General features: G+C 36.6%; 1 protein-coding gene and 1 long non-coding RNA gene across 2 annotated transcripts; one reads left to right on the top strand and one right to left on the bottom strand.

The window, feature by feature from the left end:
• Window positions 1–9,753: 9,753 nt before the first annotated feature.
• LOC126712215 (protein NIM1-INTERACTING 2-like) lies at window positions 9,754–10,074 on the bottom strand. The gene has a single exon (XM_050411464.1). The coding sequence runs from the start codon at window positions 10,072–10,074 to the stop codon at window positions 9,754–9,756; it is 321 nt and encodes a 106-aa protein (XP_050267421.1).
• Window positions 10,075–11,890: 1,816 nt separating this feature from the next.
• On the top strand, window positions 11,891–15,078 carry LOC126690032 (uncharacterized). Its single transcript, XR_007644603.1, has 3 exons — window positions 11,891–13,860; window positions 13,936–14,440; window positions 14,529–15,078. It is a non-coding gene; the product is annotated as an uncharacterized LOC126690032 (long non-coding RNA).
• Window positions 15,079–17,877: the final 2,799 nt, after the last annotated feature.

The raw sequence follows: 17,877 nt of genomic DNA, 5'->3' as shown, positions 1-17,877 counted from the left end.
CAAGACAAGGTTCACATATAGGTAGGCTTACATTAGTGATAGACCCCAATAGGCCTTCTCTAGCTAGTCTACCCAATCTATCTTTTCCTATGTGTCCAAGTCTAGCATGCCACATTACAAAATCAGAAATATCATCATTATGAGCAATGAAAAAAAGAGAGGAATGATCTAAATCCAACATAAAGAAATTATTAGATAAATAACCATGTCCATACAAGGTTTTATTTAAATAAAAATCCAATTAAGGACCATCAAAACGAAAACTAAATCCAAGTCTAAGCAGAGTAAGTACTGAAAATAGATTACATTGGACACCAGGTGCATGAAGCACATCATGAAGAAGTAACGTACATCCCAGACGCAATTTGAGTTGGTAGGTTCCAACTCCTATGACTTCTTCTTGAGCTCTGTTACCCAAAATAACGTACTGCGTGCCTGTTGGTATCGTTTTGTTATCCACACACCCAACTCTATCTCTGGCTATATGTTTGGTTGCTCCTGAATCTACAATCCACCCAGGAATAGTATGAGCAACAAAAACATGTGTACAAACATAAGTAATAGCAGAGTTGTTAAGAATGGATACCTTCTTTGGCTCAGTGCACTCACGAGCGAAGTGACCCTTCTTACCACAGTTGTAGCACTTGATCTTTGCTTTGTCCTTCTTAGCACGCTTGCCCTTTTGGCGCTTTGCTATCTTGCCCTCTTTAGGCCCAAGGTTACTAGCTCCTTTGGCATTCCTCTCTTGTCCTTTGCGTTTAGGCCTGAATGCCTTCCGTTGCCCAGATTGGGCGACAAGGAGGGTGTTTTGGTGCACCCCCATGCGCTCTGCCTCAAGCTTAAGATGATGAGAAATATCAGCAAAAGTCTTGATATTCTCACTATGTGTCAAAACAAGCTTCATTTGCCCCTAAGTAGGTTCAGGCAATGAACGTATCACCGCTGTGACCTGTTGTTCATCAGAGAGATTATTGCCAGTAGCCTTTAGGTCACAGATCAATGCAGACATTGTCCTTAGATGTTTAACTATGCTATGCTTTGAATCCATAACATATTGCTCAAACTTCAAAGTAAGAGCTCGCAACCTAGTTGTTGAAGTCCCTCCGAAGGCAATCTTAAGCTAGTTCCACATCTCTTGGGCATTTGGGTAGTTCTCAAACTCCCCAATAAGATCATTGTGCATGCTACTCAGCATAGTGAAGCGTGCACAAAGATCTTTCTTGACCCAAGACTCATAGGCCTCTAAGTCACGGCGATGTTGGGCAGTATTCCCATTTTCTGGTTGCATCATCACATTGGTTAGGGTTTCAAGGACCTCTTGTTCATTAAGCAGATATTGAATTTTTCTATGCCACATATCATAGTTGGTTCCATCTAGTTTCTCTCCCTTAGTTAGATCAGCAACTACATTCTTAGTGGCCATGTTCACTACATTCATTACACAAGTTGACATTAGCACATAAATTTTTAAATTTTATTTCCAAAAAATCCAACTAGACCGTGATATTCCTTTCTACATAGTAAGATCGAAAATTTCGCTAAGCTCATAATCATCTCTCACTATGTAAATTGGAATAACACATCTAATTGATTTTTAAATAAAATTTTGTGAAGAATAAAACATCACACCATCCACATATTAAATCATAAATATAACATGTGTCCATACATTTTTGTGCACAACACATTGTGCATGGGCTCCACTGTAAGCCCTATTGATAATTTCATACAACATGCTAAGACAAAATTTGAAAATTATAGGTAACCGTGAAACACATCCCCTTACATGGCTTCCAAAATTAAATTACATAGCCTTAAAATTACATTGCCAAAAACAATGGCCCAAATAATTGCCAAAAAAACATTGGCCCAAATTATTGCATATTCAAGTATCCTACTACAAAGATTCTATTTGTAATTAAAAAAAAAATTGGGGATGTCACGTTACCAAATAATTTCAAAAATTGTCTTATCCATCCACAATAACAATAAATAAAAATATACATGTTGTATAAATTACCAATATAATCTCTAAATATAAAGATGAGCCAAAGAGTCTCATAAACCCTTTGGACACATATTCATTACATAATGCATTCATATAATATCAATTCAATCATATCACAATATGTTAAAAAGACATCATAAATTAATTCAAAAATTAAAAAACATGCATAATTATACAGAAAATTAGAAAACTAATTTCACAATTTTCTCATGTTATCACAATTATATTTTAACATCACAGTTAAAAAAAATTGCCACTACAACTACACATATGTCACATTAGAAAAAATGTGGTCTAAACAAAATTAAGAATATATATAGTTTTTACTATAAATTAAAAATAAAAAAGCCCACTGTTTGTAAACAAAATTACAAACCCACACCGCCACTTGCATGTGGCTTATCACTTGCACAGTTTCCTTGTTGAAGGAAACAACAACAATATGTGACACACCAACGTGATATGCACATTATCTTTATCAAGGTGTAACTAATACAGTAGCGTGGGGCCCTTATATTTGTGTGTATCTGAAACAAGGATAGTGTTCTAGTGTAACTAACACACTAACATCAACGTGGGGTTTTTTTTTTTTTTTTTGGTGAAAGCAAAGTGGGGCTCTATACATTACACAATTATTATATTAGATAACCACTCAAACAGTTAGTGGTTAGTGGAGCCCGCACGGTACACTATTACAAAACAATTTTCCTTTTATTGTTCATCGTCTTCCACGTTAGACATCAAATTTTCAGATTTTATCAAATACAACCATAATCTTTAAAAGACCATAACTTTCTCATTTAAAGTCTAAATTAAGCATGTAAACTGTCGTTTTAAAGCTTATGGAATGTACTTTCAAATCATTAAAAAATATTTGACATTAAACAAGACTTAATGGGTCAAAATAAGCCTGTAAATTTCAGATTACATGTAAACAATCAAAAAAAAATTACAGCTTTTTATTTCTTTCTCTACATGCCATAACATGCCTAAAAAATTACAGATCTGAAAAATTAAAAAATTACTTAAACTTTTAATTTTAGCATGCATATGGGATTATATATTTCAGAGATCATGGCATCATTCAAGAGTGAAAACAAGCATAAAACTGCTCTGATACCAAGGTTGTATAATTATGTACTTTACTAGAGGTCATATAGACTCATACCTTTGGTGGAATAGATCACCAAATTGCCGGATCTTGTTCTTTGCTTGCTTTACGAACTCCTCACGATCTCCTTTGTGGAACACCTCCAAGTCGCAGGAGAAGCTACTAGAGTCTCTCCTAATTTCCACACTCCAAATTCTAGGAAACAGTAGATGGTGTCCCAGAGAGATGGCTTATTTGAGAGAGCACTCAAAACTATACGTATGTTCACTCACTGTGTCCAACCTATATCTGACTGATGTAGGAGTATTTAAATACTAGTAGAAATTCACTTACTATCAGATATATGTGATCCCTAAAAGATCTCATCTTTTAAGTTTCAAATTGCTCCACCACTGATATTGATAACCCATATCAATATCTATTAAGTTTAAATTACCCCACTACTGATATTGATAACTCATACCAATATCAGTTAGTTTAAATTTAAACTTACTTATCAGATAAGCCATGTGGACAATCCATGGGCCATGGTTTATGGGTTGGATCAAAACTAGCCCAATTTCTAACAGGTTTAAATGCAATTGATCCATTGGGTTTCACTGATTTTCTCTTATTGTTTTGAATAATTCCAGTAATGAATTTGTCTTGGGGAAATAGAGTACTCGTTTTATTCATTAAAAAATAGTACTTATTTTGGATTTTTTTAATAAAATATTTTGGGTACAATTCTGTTTATCCAAAGGATTTTGATAACTCTAATTAGTTCTATAGTGATTGGAATACCGATGTTCCAGTTATAATTCATTTTACAAACCTACGCAAAACCACAAAAACCCTGAATTGAGGAAAGTAAAAGTTGTTTATTATTTTAGGTTTATACTTTTCGCATACTACAATTTGATGTCATCCAATTTTTATTTAGGGGTAATTGCAGTAAACTCACCTGTAGTTTGGCCCGAAATCATTTTACTTACCCAACGTTTGAAAAGTATCACTTTACCTACCTGAGGTAAATTTGTTTGTCTCTTGTAACCCAAATCTATTAAAAACATGGGTAAACATTTAGTTTTGCTCCCCTTTTATGTCTCTCTCTTCCCAAAACATTTAAAAAAATAAAAAATAAAAAAGAAAAAGAAAAAAGAAGATCTAAAAGTTAAGTTTTGTAAAATTTAAGAACAAACATAATATTGCTCGAGAACTCCAATAGCACTAAATGTGTATGTAACACTTAGAAGAAAATAACAATAAAGGCAAAAATTACGTACTACTCTTTCCATCATTATTTCTTCTTATTTGAGTTTGGGTCTTGATTTGTGGGGGAGGAGCAGGGCTAATTTGGGTCTAGGTTTTGAGGAGCATGACGTGTGGGTTGCAATTTGGGTTTTGGTAGTGGTCGATCTGAGATTTTGGGTTGTTATGGTGGATGAGATTTGGTTGCAGTGTCATCGTAGGTGGTGTGGTGGATCATTGGTGATGCTAGTGGTGGCTTTCTTTCTTTGCTCAAACCCCTAATCATGATAAGTATGACATTCTTTTAGAAATGAAGTGGGAACCTATACAATAGATCAACCCATGAAGATCATGTCTTTTTACATCCAATTTCTACGTTGCTTACAGGGACAAATTTGGTATTCTGTCATCGTTTATGGTTTGTTTGTATGTATCAAATATCCATGAGTTAGTGATAGTTGAAGTCTTGGATTAGGTCATGGTGGTTGATGGTTGAATTTATTGGCTTGAGCTTTGCATTTGATTCAACAGGGGTGGAGTAACCGTCGTGCTTGGATTTTTTTTTTTTTTTTTTTTTTTTTTTTTTGTGTGTGTGTGTGTGGGGGGGGGGGGGGGTTGGTTTTGCCTATGAAATTTGATTTGATTTTTTTTTTTAATGGGTACAAGAGCATTAGCTTTTTAACACACAATTTTACAATTCACCTAAATTAGATATTCTATAATTCCATACGACACATTAAATATACCTTACATTAAAAAATCCTAAAAAACTCATGCAACACAAAAAAAAAAAAAAAAAAACAAAAACAAAAACAAAAACAAAAACAAAAACAAAACAAACAAACAAAAAAACAAAAAACAAAAAACAAAAAACAAAAAAAAAAAAAACAAAATCTACACTACCACCTAAGGGTGGGATATTGAATTCATATGGGGCAACCCAAACTTCTCCAATATGATAAATAAGGATAGGGTGGATATATATATATATATTTTTAAATTTTCTGGTTATATGGAATAAGAAAAATACTCAAGAATTAAGATGATAGATAAGCTCACCAATAATGTAAACCCAAAGGGATACAGATAGCACCACCCAAAGGAATTTAACTAAGGATACATAACTAGATTGGCTTAAAACTCTATGAGATATAGATTAACACCACCTAAGAAATACAGAAACTAAGACGCCACCCAAAAGAATCCACCCAAGGGATAAGAGTTAATTTAGAAGAAATCCATCTTCTAAATAGCACAAGCTTTTTAATCTAAAAATACACTCTGATTTTATTGAATTCAGCCAAAAATGCTTAAATAGAGATTAGAACAACCCTCTAAGCATGGAAATATGAAAATAGCAATTAAAACATTAACTTAACATGACCAAAGTCAAACATGACTCTTAGGAACTAGAAACACAATAAAATACTTGTCAGTCCGGGGAAAATAAAACATAAAGTCTAATACATCTTAGGAAACACTAATTAAAGACTATTTCACTTCATTATTAATGATAAAAATAAAAATAAAACGTTCAAATGATGGATTGTACTTCTGGTCTTCAAGGAAAATTTTTAGGACGGACTAGCATCAAATTGGGCTTGCTGGAAGTTGGGACACTCAAGTATCAAGAGGAATAAAACATAATGACTGAATGTTTCCTTCAAAACCAACATTAAATACTCTTTGACTTCTTGGAGAAAATGACTTATTATTATCCTTTCAAATATCTTTTGAATTGTTGGGAAAATAAGGGATTTATTCATTGGGCTTGAAAATCAACTTGGTTGGGCTTAAGAAACTAATTGGATTGGATTGTAGGCTTATTCTGAAACTCCTCATGCCACAATATTTTTGGTTCCCACTTTACTCCAATGTCAGGGTGTCTAGCAGCTCCAATCATTCGACCCACCTGCCTGAAATTGATCCAACCACTGCCCGCCTGAACTGATACCTATGGCGGTCGGCGGCGGGTGATCTCTTCCAAAACCCAACGAGAGTGGGTCGAGTGTTGGGTGTTCCCTCTAAAACTTGATTTAAACCGACCCGACCAACCCGCCACCCAAAAATCTCAAAAATCTTGCTGGAATCCTCCACCTCTACCAAAATTTTGACCCAAAGTCACATTGTTTAAGATTCCGCCTAGATATAGTGAAAATACAACGATCTCTGGATAGATTTTGTGGAGATCTTGCGATCTCTGGTGAGATCTGGTGGAGATTTAATGATCTCTACCTAGATCTGGCCAAGATCTCGTAATTTGCTGTCGAGATCTAGTGATCTCACTAGAGATCTGAAGAAAATCTGAAGATTTCGATGAGATCCCTCAAAGCACCGTCACCTTTTTGGTTTCAACCAAAACTGACTCAACCCATGCAAAGCTTGACCTAAATCAATCCAATCACCATTTTGGTAGATGGAGGGTCCTTCGATCTGTCACCCAATGAAGTCAGGTCTGTCCGGGTTGGGCACAAACCCAACCAAAACCAACCTATGGACAACCTTACTACCACCTATAGCCCACCACCACCACCACCACCACCACCCACAACACATCCCAACAAATCAAAACCCCCATCACTGCCACAAACCACTACCATTGCAAACCCAGCACCACCTAAAATCAACAAAACTACCACAATAACCAAAATCAACTAGCCACCACCGGTCCACCATTACCAAATCCCAAAATCAACCCAACCACCACCTGCCGCCGATTAGCCCACAACCATTGCAACGCATCAAAATTTGTCCACCACCAACACATTAAATTCAAACTACCACAAAAATAAAAATACCCACAACAACCCAACAAAACCACCATTGCAATAACTACCGCCACAAGCCAGAAACTCTAATTGAGAGAGATCCAAAACTCTCGGTGGCATGGCTAAGGGAAGATGGTGAGATTAGGGCGTGGCTGAGGAAGAGGATGAGATTAGGGTGGCTGAGGAAGTGGCTAAGATTGGCAGTATGGCTGAGATCGATGTTGAGGTAGGTGTGGTTGAGATCGATGGAAGAGAGTGAAGAGACAAAGAGAGTTAAAGACGTTGAGATTGAGAGAGAAGGAAGCTTGAGAAGCATAAGAAGAGAAGGAGAATATAGGTTGAGAAGAGAGGAAAATTTAATAAAATAATAATATAAATTTATACCATTCTTGATCGTATAGTTCTAAAGGTAGAACTGCATTGTACCAAATGCTTTAAAGACCCGATCCTATAGCTATGTGCTAAGATTTATTATGGATTCTTTATTTGATTTTCTTTTACAAAACCCTCACTTTTGATCTTGTTTCTCGTCTTTTTGTGTCCATTTTTTGTTTTGAGAGAAGAGAGATATAAAAGAAAAGTAAAAATATATATTTACTATTGTTTTTAGCAAAAATGAGTAATAAGAGACTGACGAAACTTATTTTTAAGTGTATTAAATGACACTTCTTAAATTACAAATAGGCAAAATAATTTTGAGTCAAACAACATATAGGTTTACTACAATTATTCCTTTTATTATAAATTATTTATTAGTAGTATTGCATTGCACAACCCAAAGAAATATGATTTGGTTGGATGATTTTTAGTGTGCTAATGATGAGAAAAAAATGGTGTTATCAAAATTCATTAAATGTTCTTAATTTTGGTGGGATAATTGTTTTGGTGGTATGTTTTGAAATATATAATATAATAATAATATTAGTTAGATTTTTAAAATTCAAAATTTACTAGATATTCATTTTTTATTTTTTTTTGTAAGAGAATCCTTTTCCATCTTGAAGAAGCCTTATTTATTTTCTTTTTCTTTTCTAAAGGAGCCAAGGAGGAGACCATATTTGGTTCTTTTTCTGTCCGTTTCTTATTAAGATTTGATGCAATTTGGTATATAAAAAAAATTGTAGCGATTGAACGTGCAGATAGAGGAGATTCTAGCCTTTTGCCCTTAATTTTTAAAAAATTTAGCAATATGCCCCTATTTCGAAACTATATAGGAATATGCCTCTGTTTCGATACTCGATTACCTTAAAATCGAGTTTCAATGAAATACTCGATTCGTAGAAAATCGAGTTATTCCGAATAAAACTAAAAAAAAAAAAAAAAAAAAAAGCATGAAACTCGATTTTAGGGAAGTCGAGTTCCAAAACGCCGCTATAGGGCTTAAAAACGCCACTATAGGGCCCCTTGAACTTGGTATGGAGACTTATAAAAAATTTTTGCAGGAAAACGCCGTTATAGGGCTCTAAAACGTCACTATAGGGCTTAAAAACGTCACTATAGAGCCTAAAAACCACTGGCACCCAGAACAGAGGGATTACACATACAAATTTTTGCAGGAAAACGCCGCTATAGGGCCTTAAAACGTCACTATAGGGCTTAAAAACGCCACTATAGGGCACCTTGAATATGGGCCAATCACACTTACAAAAAAATTTGCAAGAAAACGCCGCTATAGAGCTTTAAAACGTCACTATAGGGCTTAAAAACGCCACTATAGGGCTCCCTGAATATAGGGCAACCACACTTATAAATTTTTTTTTTTTGCATGGAACTCGATTTCCTGAAACTCGAGTTCCATGAAAATTTTTTTTTTTTTTTATATATTTTTTTTAAGTTTGATCGGGCATAACTCGATTATCTACAAATCGAGTATTTCTTTGAACTCGATTTTAGGATAATCGAGTATCGAAACAGGGGCACGCTCCTATATAGTTTGCAAACAGGGGCATGTTGCTAATTTGTTTAAAAAATCAGGGGTAAAATGCCAGAATCCTCTGCAGATAGATATTATAAATGAAAATTATTTTCCAATATAGCTTATTTTTACTATTATATTTTTATTATTATTCAAGATCTCAACCGTACTTTTTAAAATTTTCTATCCCTGGTCTCACCCTACCCTTTCAACTAACTAATTTTTTAGTTTCAACAAATATCCAAACACAACTCACACAAATTTTTTTTTTTTTTTATTGCATAAAACGCTTTACGCAATTCACAACTCTTTTATTTTAGAAACCATTCACAACAACTTTAATTTGTGCATATTAAAGCACATTAAAAAAAAAAAAAAAAAAAAAAATTGCAAACCATGTGTGAGCACTGAAAAATTTTATAAGTTAGTTCTATTTTGCACTCATTTCCTCACCGAAAACCTGACACAAGAGTTTACAAGGATAAAGCCTAATAGGCTCTCTAAAGCCTAATTTGAAGAGCAAACAAACCAAAAAAAAAGCCCTCCAACAGCCTCTCTTATAACATGCTCAACTAATTAACAACATACCATAAAGAATGTAAAGTTAAAAAAGAAAAAGAAAAAGAAAAAGAAAAAGAAAAGAGTTACAGCACCAACAAGTTATGCTCTGAAGTCTGAACAGATATCAATCTTGAAAACCTAGAGACCTGTTCGAATCAAGTTATTCCGGAGCAGGAACGGCGTTCAAATCCAGACCCAAATTCTCCTCCACATTTTCATTTTCTTCTTCTTTGCTCTCTCCTTCCAAAATCGCCCTCAATCTCGACCCTTCCTCCTCCTTAATCCTACGATCATTATTCTTCTTGAAGTAACTGACCGCCACGTGTATTCTCCTCAGAATCGCAAAGAACTCCTCAACCTCAGCCTCCGTAACTGACTCCACATCTCCTCCTCGCGCCTTCTTTTGTTGCTTCCCCGATACGGCGTCGTCCTCCGCCGCGACTGCCAACGTTCTCTTCCCTTTGCTTTCCTCTGCTGCCATCATTCACTCACTGGATCTGTGATCCAATCCCGGAGGTGACTCTATCAAAACCAAAATCACCTTCTCCCACTACCTCACCCTATGCGAAAAAAACGAGGCACATAGCGTCACAGCCACATAATATTCTCATTAGCTTTACGCTACCTTCATTATTTATAAAACAACGGAATGGAACGCTCAAACCACACACCTAAAATAAAGTAATGTCTAACTGCTATGTGTCTTTTTTGCTTACCTGTCACGCATTTATTCGTTCGCTTTCCAACTGTTTCTCACCTTACTGTGAAGTTAGCTTTTTAGGTTATAGTCAGATTTTTTCTTTTTAACGTGTGGATGTGGTGGCAGACGTGACGTCAGCTGATTTCGTACGCTTAGGCAACTTGATGTTTATCGCGTAACGTCAGGAGTTTTTCAATATTTCGGTTAGCTCTAGTCAAATCTAGAATATGTGAGTGGGCCCCTGATTGTAGGTCGGTATGTATACGTGTCGAAAGATTAATGTATCTAAATAATTTTTGGGATTGCAAAAAATTCAGAACCGCTAATGCAATCTGAACCGAAAGTGTAAAATATCTACTTAGGTGTAACGACTATTATGAGTTTTTGAGTTAGGGTGCAATTAAGACTATGAATTTGTTGGTGAAATAATTTTTTATTATACTCTTAGATATTTTTATTATTGAAAAATATAATAATTTCAAATTATAAAAACATCAACAGCAGTGAAGTTATTTTTTAGCTATTTAGTACCACAAAAAGTTATTTTATTTATTTTACAAAACATCTTACAACAATAAATCTATTTTAACTTTCAAAACAATAAAATAATATAAACATCATAATCAAATATTCATCATATACAGCATCATCATCTCTATCTTTTTCTCTCTCTTCCTCTTCATCTCTCTCTTCTCTGATACAGAGCAAGTAAACACCACACCACAGCAATAATCACACTACGGCAAAAATCACACCACGGCAATCACACCAACACACCACAGCAACCCACGGATCAACAATCCACCACCACCGACCAATAGGCCACAATCCGCCGACCCACATCCACGAAACCCATTGATCCACAAGCCACAATCCAATCAGACCACACCCACGGCACAAACCTAGCACAAACCCAGCAAAAACAAAAACACAAACCCAGCACAAACACATACACAAATCTAGCACAAACTCGGCGGCGATAGGGCTCAGGTAACAGATCAGCGATGGGGCTTGGGGAGATGGGGTCTCGGCCAGCTAAAACCGCTCAACTCGCGCCCGCCAAAACCGCTCGACCCGTGGCCACCAGAACTGAAAGCCGATTGACCCAACACCATCGTAGTTGGCGAGCTTGCCGACGAAGCAGGGAGGAGATGAGGGAGGCACTAGAGGAAAAGAATGAGAAGGAAAAAATAGAAGAAAGAAGAAAAGCCGAAGAGAGAGAGAGAAAGAAAGAAAAAGAGAAAAATTTAATGAGAGAAGAGAGAGAAATTTAATATAATATATATATATATATATATATATATATATATATATATATATAGCTTCTTGCTACAGTGCACATCTATAAATAAATGTGCACTGTAGCAAAAAAAATTTACTAAATCAAAAGAAACAAAAATTTTAGTAGATAATCTTCCACTTTCTTGAGCAATTTTTTCTTGAAACTTAATGATGCACAAAAAATCAGTAGGCTGAGTGCTTCGGGCTTCAATGGGCTAGTGATTACTTGGAAGCTCTAAAAAGAAAGAAGCACAAGATTAAAGGTGATCAGGGTAAACCGGCCAAGAACCCTCCGATGCTTAAATTAGTTTTTTCTCTAGAACTCAAGAATTTTAACTTTAGGAGTGGTAAAAACTTACCTTTATTTGATATGGATGAGTCCTTTTATATTGAGTTTTGGAGTGGTTACTTATTTAGTAACTTCCTCAATATGGATGGAAGTTAGAAGATTCAGACTTAACTTCCTCGACGTGGATAGAAGTTAGAAAGGTTAGACTTATCTTCCACAACTGCTATGGAAGTTAAGAACTTGGTGGGAAGTTATAGTGATGAACAAGGATTTTGCTCATACTTCAGAATAGTAGAACGTGATCTGAATCATAAGTTCTTGAACATAAAGTTATTTTGATAATTTCTAAGTGTTGGGAGGTTGTCCAAGTGCTTCCATACTAGACAACCTTCTTACACTTGGACAACACTATGGACGAACTGGAGATGGTTCAATTTTTGGTTCACCATCAATAGCCCCCTTTGTTCGAGGGTCGTCCTAGACACTGTGGTAGAATTGTTTGCTTTTGACACGTGTCGATGTTTTAATGGTCAATTAATATACTACGTGTTGTCTTTGCTTTGGTTGGAGTTTGTTGTTTCAGATTACGCTATGTGTCACAATCTTATTGATTGACTTGTTGCATCAATTTATTTTCAAGGAATATGCCACATGTCAGCTTCTGATTGGTACGTGTTGCTTCGTTGACCCACCTCTGGGGCCTATAAATATGTACATTCTCTCTCTTACCCTTTCACTTTTCTGATATTTTCCTTTCCGCCATCTTGTCCAAGAGCTCCATCTAGTCATCCTTGTCTCTAGTCTTTCATCGAGTACTTCCTTTCCTTTATCCTTAGGTTTTCATCTTTTAAGAAATTCTATTCATTCTTATAAATATGTCTGCATCTAGTGGTAGTACAGAGAGAGAAATAGATGAGTACCAAGAAGAGTTCTCTGGTAGTAGTGGTAGCTATGGGAGTAGTAGTGAGAGTAGTGGTAGTAGTGATAGTAGTTCCCAAGATGAGCATTATTTGTCTGGGGTTCCTGGTAGTCCTTTAAAGGAATTCTAGGAGATGCAACATAGGACGACTTCTGGGGCTGAGGCTAGCTCATCCAGAAGGAGTAAGTCACCCAATCCCCCTCAAGACGAAGATGAGGATGAAAATGTTATTTATAGTTGTGCCCTAGAGGTGGCATCCACCCTAGACACGAGTAAGTTGACAACTCTTGTAGGTAGATACTAGATTCCCAATGAGTTTAGAACTCGTCTACCTAAAAAGGGTGAATGGTTTTGTTCCCCTCTTTTAGGTTTTGGTGTATATACTTCTTACTTGTTAGTAGGCCCTAGGTTTCCTCTCAATTCTTTCTGTAAAGGTTTCTTCCATAGGTTAGGTATTGGACCAAACTAGCTTAACCCTAATGGATGGAGGACAATAGTTGCCATGCAAGTGTTATGGCGTGAGGTGTTTGAGGGGAACCGTCCAATCACAGTGGATGAGTTCCTTCATTGTTATAAACCCTTAGAGATTAAACAATCTACTAGTTTTTACCAGTTTTCTTCTAGAGGCTCCTAATTTAGTTTGATTAGGGGTTGTAATTCTTCTGATAAGTTATGGAAGAAAGAATTTTTCTTTATTTTTGGAAATTGGGTTGGGACCTAATTGAAAGAATTTTTCTTTATTTCTGGAAATTGGGCTGGGGACCCAATTGATGTAAATAATGCCCCCTTTGCTCCTTTTACTAGTGCCTTAGGTCGTCTTTGTCTTGAAGGTATGTCTTTCTTCCTTTCCCTTTGTTTATTTCATTTAATTCTTTCCTTGTCTAATCCTCTCTTATATTGTTGCAGCTATTACTCGTCCACATTTGGACAAGTTTCACTTGGAGTGTATTGATAGAGCCCGTGCTTATCCTAAGAGATCCTTCCATAGTTTGGTAACCCTTTTGTTGTCTTGTTGTTTGGGGACTTGGTCCTAAGCCTACTGAAGAAAATCTTGCACACGAGGAGGCCACTCGTCAAAGTAAGTGTTGTCCATTGCATTTCATTTTTTTTTTTTTTTATGTACATTAGTAACTCTATATCTTCTCCATCACAGGGTTAGCCACTATGAAAGGAAAAAAAGGGAAAAACGTGGCCAGTGGTACTAAAGTTGAGGAGGACGTCCAGGTCCAAGACGAAGTAGCTTTATTAGCAGTCTAGAAGCCTGTCGTCCAGGCTAGGAAGAGGAAACATTTCAATAATATTGACCTTGGTGATCTTCCAAGACATCGAGGTCTTAAGTAACAAAAGCCTGATAAGACCCTTCCTCCCAAGGTTCCAAAGCTTCCAACCTTGACAGTAACCTGGATGACCTGGCAATGAACCTGGTGCTCGTCCAAACTACTCCATTTGTCCAGCCTGAAAACCCTGCTCCCCCTACAGCCAAAGCTTCTCACAGGACTCATCTTTTAGTCCAAACCAAGCATCCTCCCAACCTAGTGCTAGACGAGGATTATGCTTGGAAGATGTTCAAAGGATTTATTACTGACAAAGAAATGAGTGCATACTATGATATGTCAGTGAGGGATTTTGAACGTTCTACCATCCATGATCTTTTCAAGGTATGTAGTTTTTTGTTATCCCCATTTTATTTTCTAAGAAATTTTGGAAAATTTCTAACTCTCCTTCGTCCCTCTACACTGCATCCAGCAAAAGCCAAGGAGCTTTGTGATGAGGCTAAGGCTACTAAGGTAAAGAGTAAAGAACTAAATAATGAGGTCCTTTTGAAGAAGGGGGAAGTGATTAGGCTGACCAAGAAGCTTACTCTTCTTCAAGGAATAGAAAAGAAACTAAGGAACGAGGTAGAAAAGCTCAAGGCAAACTCCATTGAGAAGGAAACTCATATTAATCACCTTGAGGTGAAATGTCAAGAGTTCACTTCATCCTTGAAGAAATCAAAGAAGGAAGCCATCTCAACATTTATGAAGTCAAACGATTACACTGATCGTCTAGACCAATATTATGCTGCTGGTTATGAAGACTTTTGCTTTGATGCCAAGGAGGTTTACCCTGAGATGGACTTTGACTCCTTCTGAATTCCTATTGCAGTAGAAAGTTCCTTGCTTTAGACGAGTTCCGAGGACGTTAATGTCATGGACGATGCTTCAACAGAACCTGCTTAGGACGCCACCAAACTAGCCAAAGACGACCTAAAGTCTGGGGGCAATGCCCCTAGTGGTTTATCCCTATAAAATTTATTTATTTTAGTTTTTTGGGAATGCCCATTGTTTTGGGCTTTATTTTAAAAATTTATTTAAGTACAATCTTTTCTTCCAAGTTTATGGACGCGCAATAGATACAATAGCCTTCATTGGCTTTGAATATCATAAGGGTTTTTGGACGATGGTCGTCTACCATTCTTTAAATTTTTATGAATGAATGTTTATTTCCATCCTCTATTTACTGTTGAACATGCTACTTTTTTTGTATGAACAAATTTCTTTTATTCACATCGTCCATATTATATCCTATGGTTTTAAGTGTGGTTCGTCCACTTATGAAGACATTTAGCTTATCCATGTTAGGATAACTTTTTTTATGTTCAACATTTTTCCATTTTTTAGATTTTACTAGTGTAACTTGTCTATGAATTGAATTTTCTGTCTGCTTTCTTAGTCCATAAATTTGACTTACAGCTTGCGATATTCTTTGTCCATAGGCCGGACGGTCCTTTACTTGTCTTTGTGCAAGACGTTTCCAGCATTTACTCGTCCAAGATTGGATTGTTTGGCTAGTCACATTCATCCATGGATTTTGAATATTCTTGCGTGCACGTTTTACCTTGTCCATTAGTTGGACACATATTTTATTTTTCTTTTACCTTATTTAAGGAAAGCTTATAGACGTTACATCCCTACATCCAAAGATTTTTCTCGTCTTGGGCTTTTAGTCTTCTTGTGGATTAGTTTTAATGAGAACTTTAACAACATGAAAATTAGAAATTCATACAAAATTATGTACACTGGAAATTCAAATTGTATATACACAACGTAAATATTGTCCACAAGCATGGCACATGCTTAGAAGCTAGTGCCTTTAGGGAATTGAAAATACTTATGTCCAAATGGACTAAGTTCATGACTTCATCTATCACAAATATGTCCATAGACAGTGCACAAGCTGGAAGCTAATGCACCTTTTAGGGAATTAAAATACTAAAAAACATGTAGTACTAGCAACTTACACAAATAAATATGAGAAAAGTAACAAATAACTTCAACTTCGTCCATGATGATGTTCGTCCAGGATAATGCTCATCTAGGCTGATTCTTCACTGATAATATCTTCTTAGATGCTCAACATTCCAAGGGTGCTCTAATTTTCATCCATTTAGGGCTTCCAAGTAGTAAGATTCCTGCCTTTTACAATTGATAACCCTGTAGGGTCCTTCCCAATTAGGTCCCAGTTTTCCATGGGCTAGGTTTCTGGTTACTGAGGAGACCCTTTTTAGGATGAGGTCCCCAATGTTGAAGTGCTTGAGTTTCACCATTGCATTATATTTTCTAGCCATGAGGTTTTTATACCTCGCTATTCTCTATTCTGCATCCCTCCTTACCTCATCTATTAGATCAAGGTTAAGACGAAGTTGTTCTTAATTTTCTCCATCCTTGTACTTCATCACCCTATGGTTAGCCATGTGTACTTTTGCAAGTATGATTGCTTCGCTTCCATAGGCCAATTTGAATGGAGTTTCTCTTGTAAGGGTCCTTGCAGTCATCTTGTAGGTCCATAGAACACTTGGTAGCTCGTCTGGCCATATCTTTTTGCCCCCTCAAGCTGAGTCTTGATGATTTTCAACAAAGATCGGTTTGCTACTTCAGCTTGTCCATTTGCTTGCTTGTGGGAGGGTGAGGAATAATGATTCTTTATCCCAAGTTGTTCATAGAAATCTTTGAAGGGCGTGTTATCGAACTGCCTTCCATTGTCTGACACCAGTACCCTAGGAACACTAAATCGGCATACGATGCTCTTCCAAACAAAGTTCTTGATATTCTGCTATGTGATCTTTGCGAAGGGTTCAACTTCCACCCATTTAGTGAAGTAATCGATCCCTACTACTAAAAACTTCATCTACCTGGTTCCTATTAGAAAGGGACCTAAAATATCCAATCCCCATTATGCAAAGGGTCATAGGGCCATTATTGGGGTGAGGTACTCCGATGGTTGTCTAGGAACATAGCTGAAACGTTGACATTGATCACAGACCTTAACATAGGCGTTAGCATCTACTTGAATGGTCGGCTAGTAATACCTTGCATGGATGACCTTATGGACGAAAGCTCTTGCTCCTGAATGATTTCCGCATGCTCCTTCATAAATTTCCCTCAATACATAGTTTGATCCGTCTGAAGCTAAACACCTTAGATAAGGCTGAGAGAAACCTCCTTTATATAGTACCTCATCTATGAGGACATACTTAGGTGATCTGATCCTTATCTTTCTGACCTTGTCTCTTTCTTCTAGAAGCCTTCCATCCCTTAGATAGGCTACTATCGAGGTCATCCAGTTTTCTTCACCTTCTATCTGTGACACCTTTGGAAGATCTATACTAGGCATGTACTGGACTTCGTCAAGTTCGTCTACCGACCTATTTTTTTACGCTTCCTTTGCTGAGGCATCTGCTTCCATGTTTTCCTCCCTTGGAATTTGAAGAAAACTGGCTTCCTTAAATTTTTTAATAAGACGTTTCACCTTGCTGAGATACTTCTTCATCCAATCTTCTTTAGTTTCACATGTTCCATTCACCTGATCCATTATCAATTGAGAGTCTCCTTGGACAACTATTGACTCTGCCCCCTAAGGATTTAGCCAATTTCAGCCTCTTAAGGAGGGCTTCATACTCAACTTCATTATTGGTTGTCTGGTATTGTAGATGAGCTGCATACTTCAACTTGTCCCCTTTTGGGGATTTCAGTATAACTCCTATTCCTCCTGCATATAGTGTGGACAAACCATCTACATAGACGACCCATCTCCTAGCTTCCTCCACCTCGTCTAA

The sequence above is a fragment of the Quercus robur genome, chromosome 1, assembly GCF_932294415.1.
Source record: "Quercus robur chromosome 1, dhQueRobu3.1, whole genome shotgun sequence".
Lineage (NCBI taxonomy): Eukaryota > Viridiplantae > Streptophyta > Magnoliopsida > Fagales > Fagaceae > Quercus > Quercus robur.
The sequence above is the reverse complement of the archived record's forward strand: the minus strand, read 5'-3'. Positions and strand labels throughout refer to the sequence as shown.

Bases quoted from the DNA above. Each gene is read 5' to 3' on its own strand.
- LOC126712215 (XM_050411464.1), bottom strand. From the start codon at position 10,074: ATGGCAGCAGAGGAAAGCAAAGGGAAGAGAACGTTGGCAGTCGCGGCG.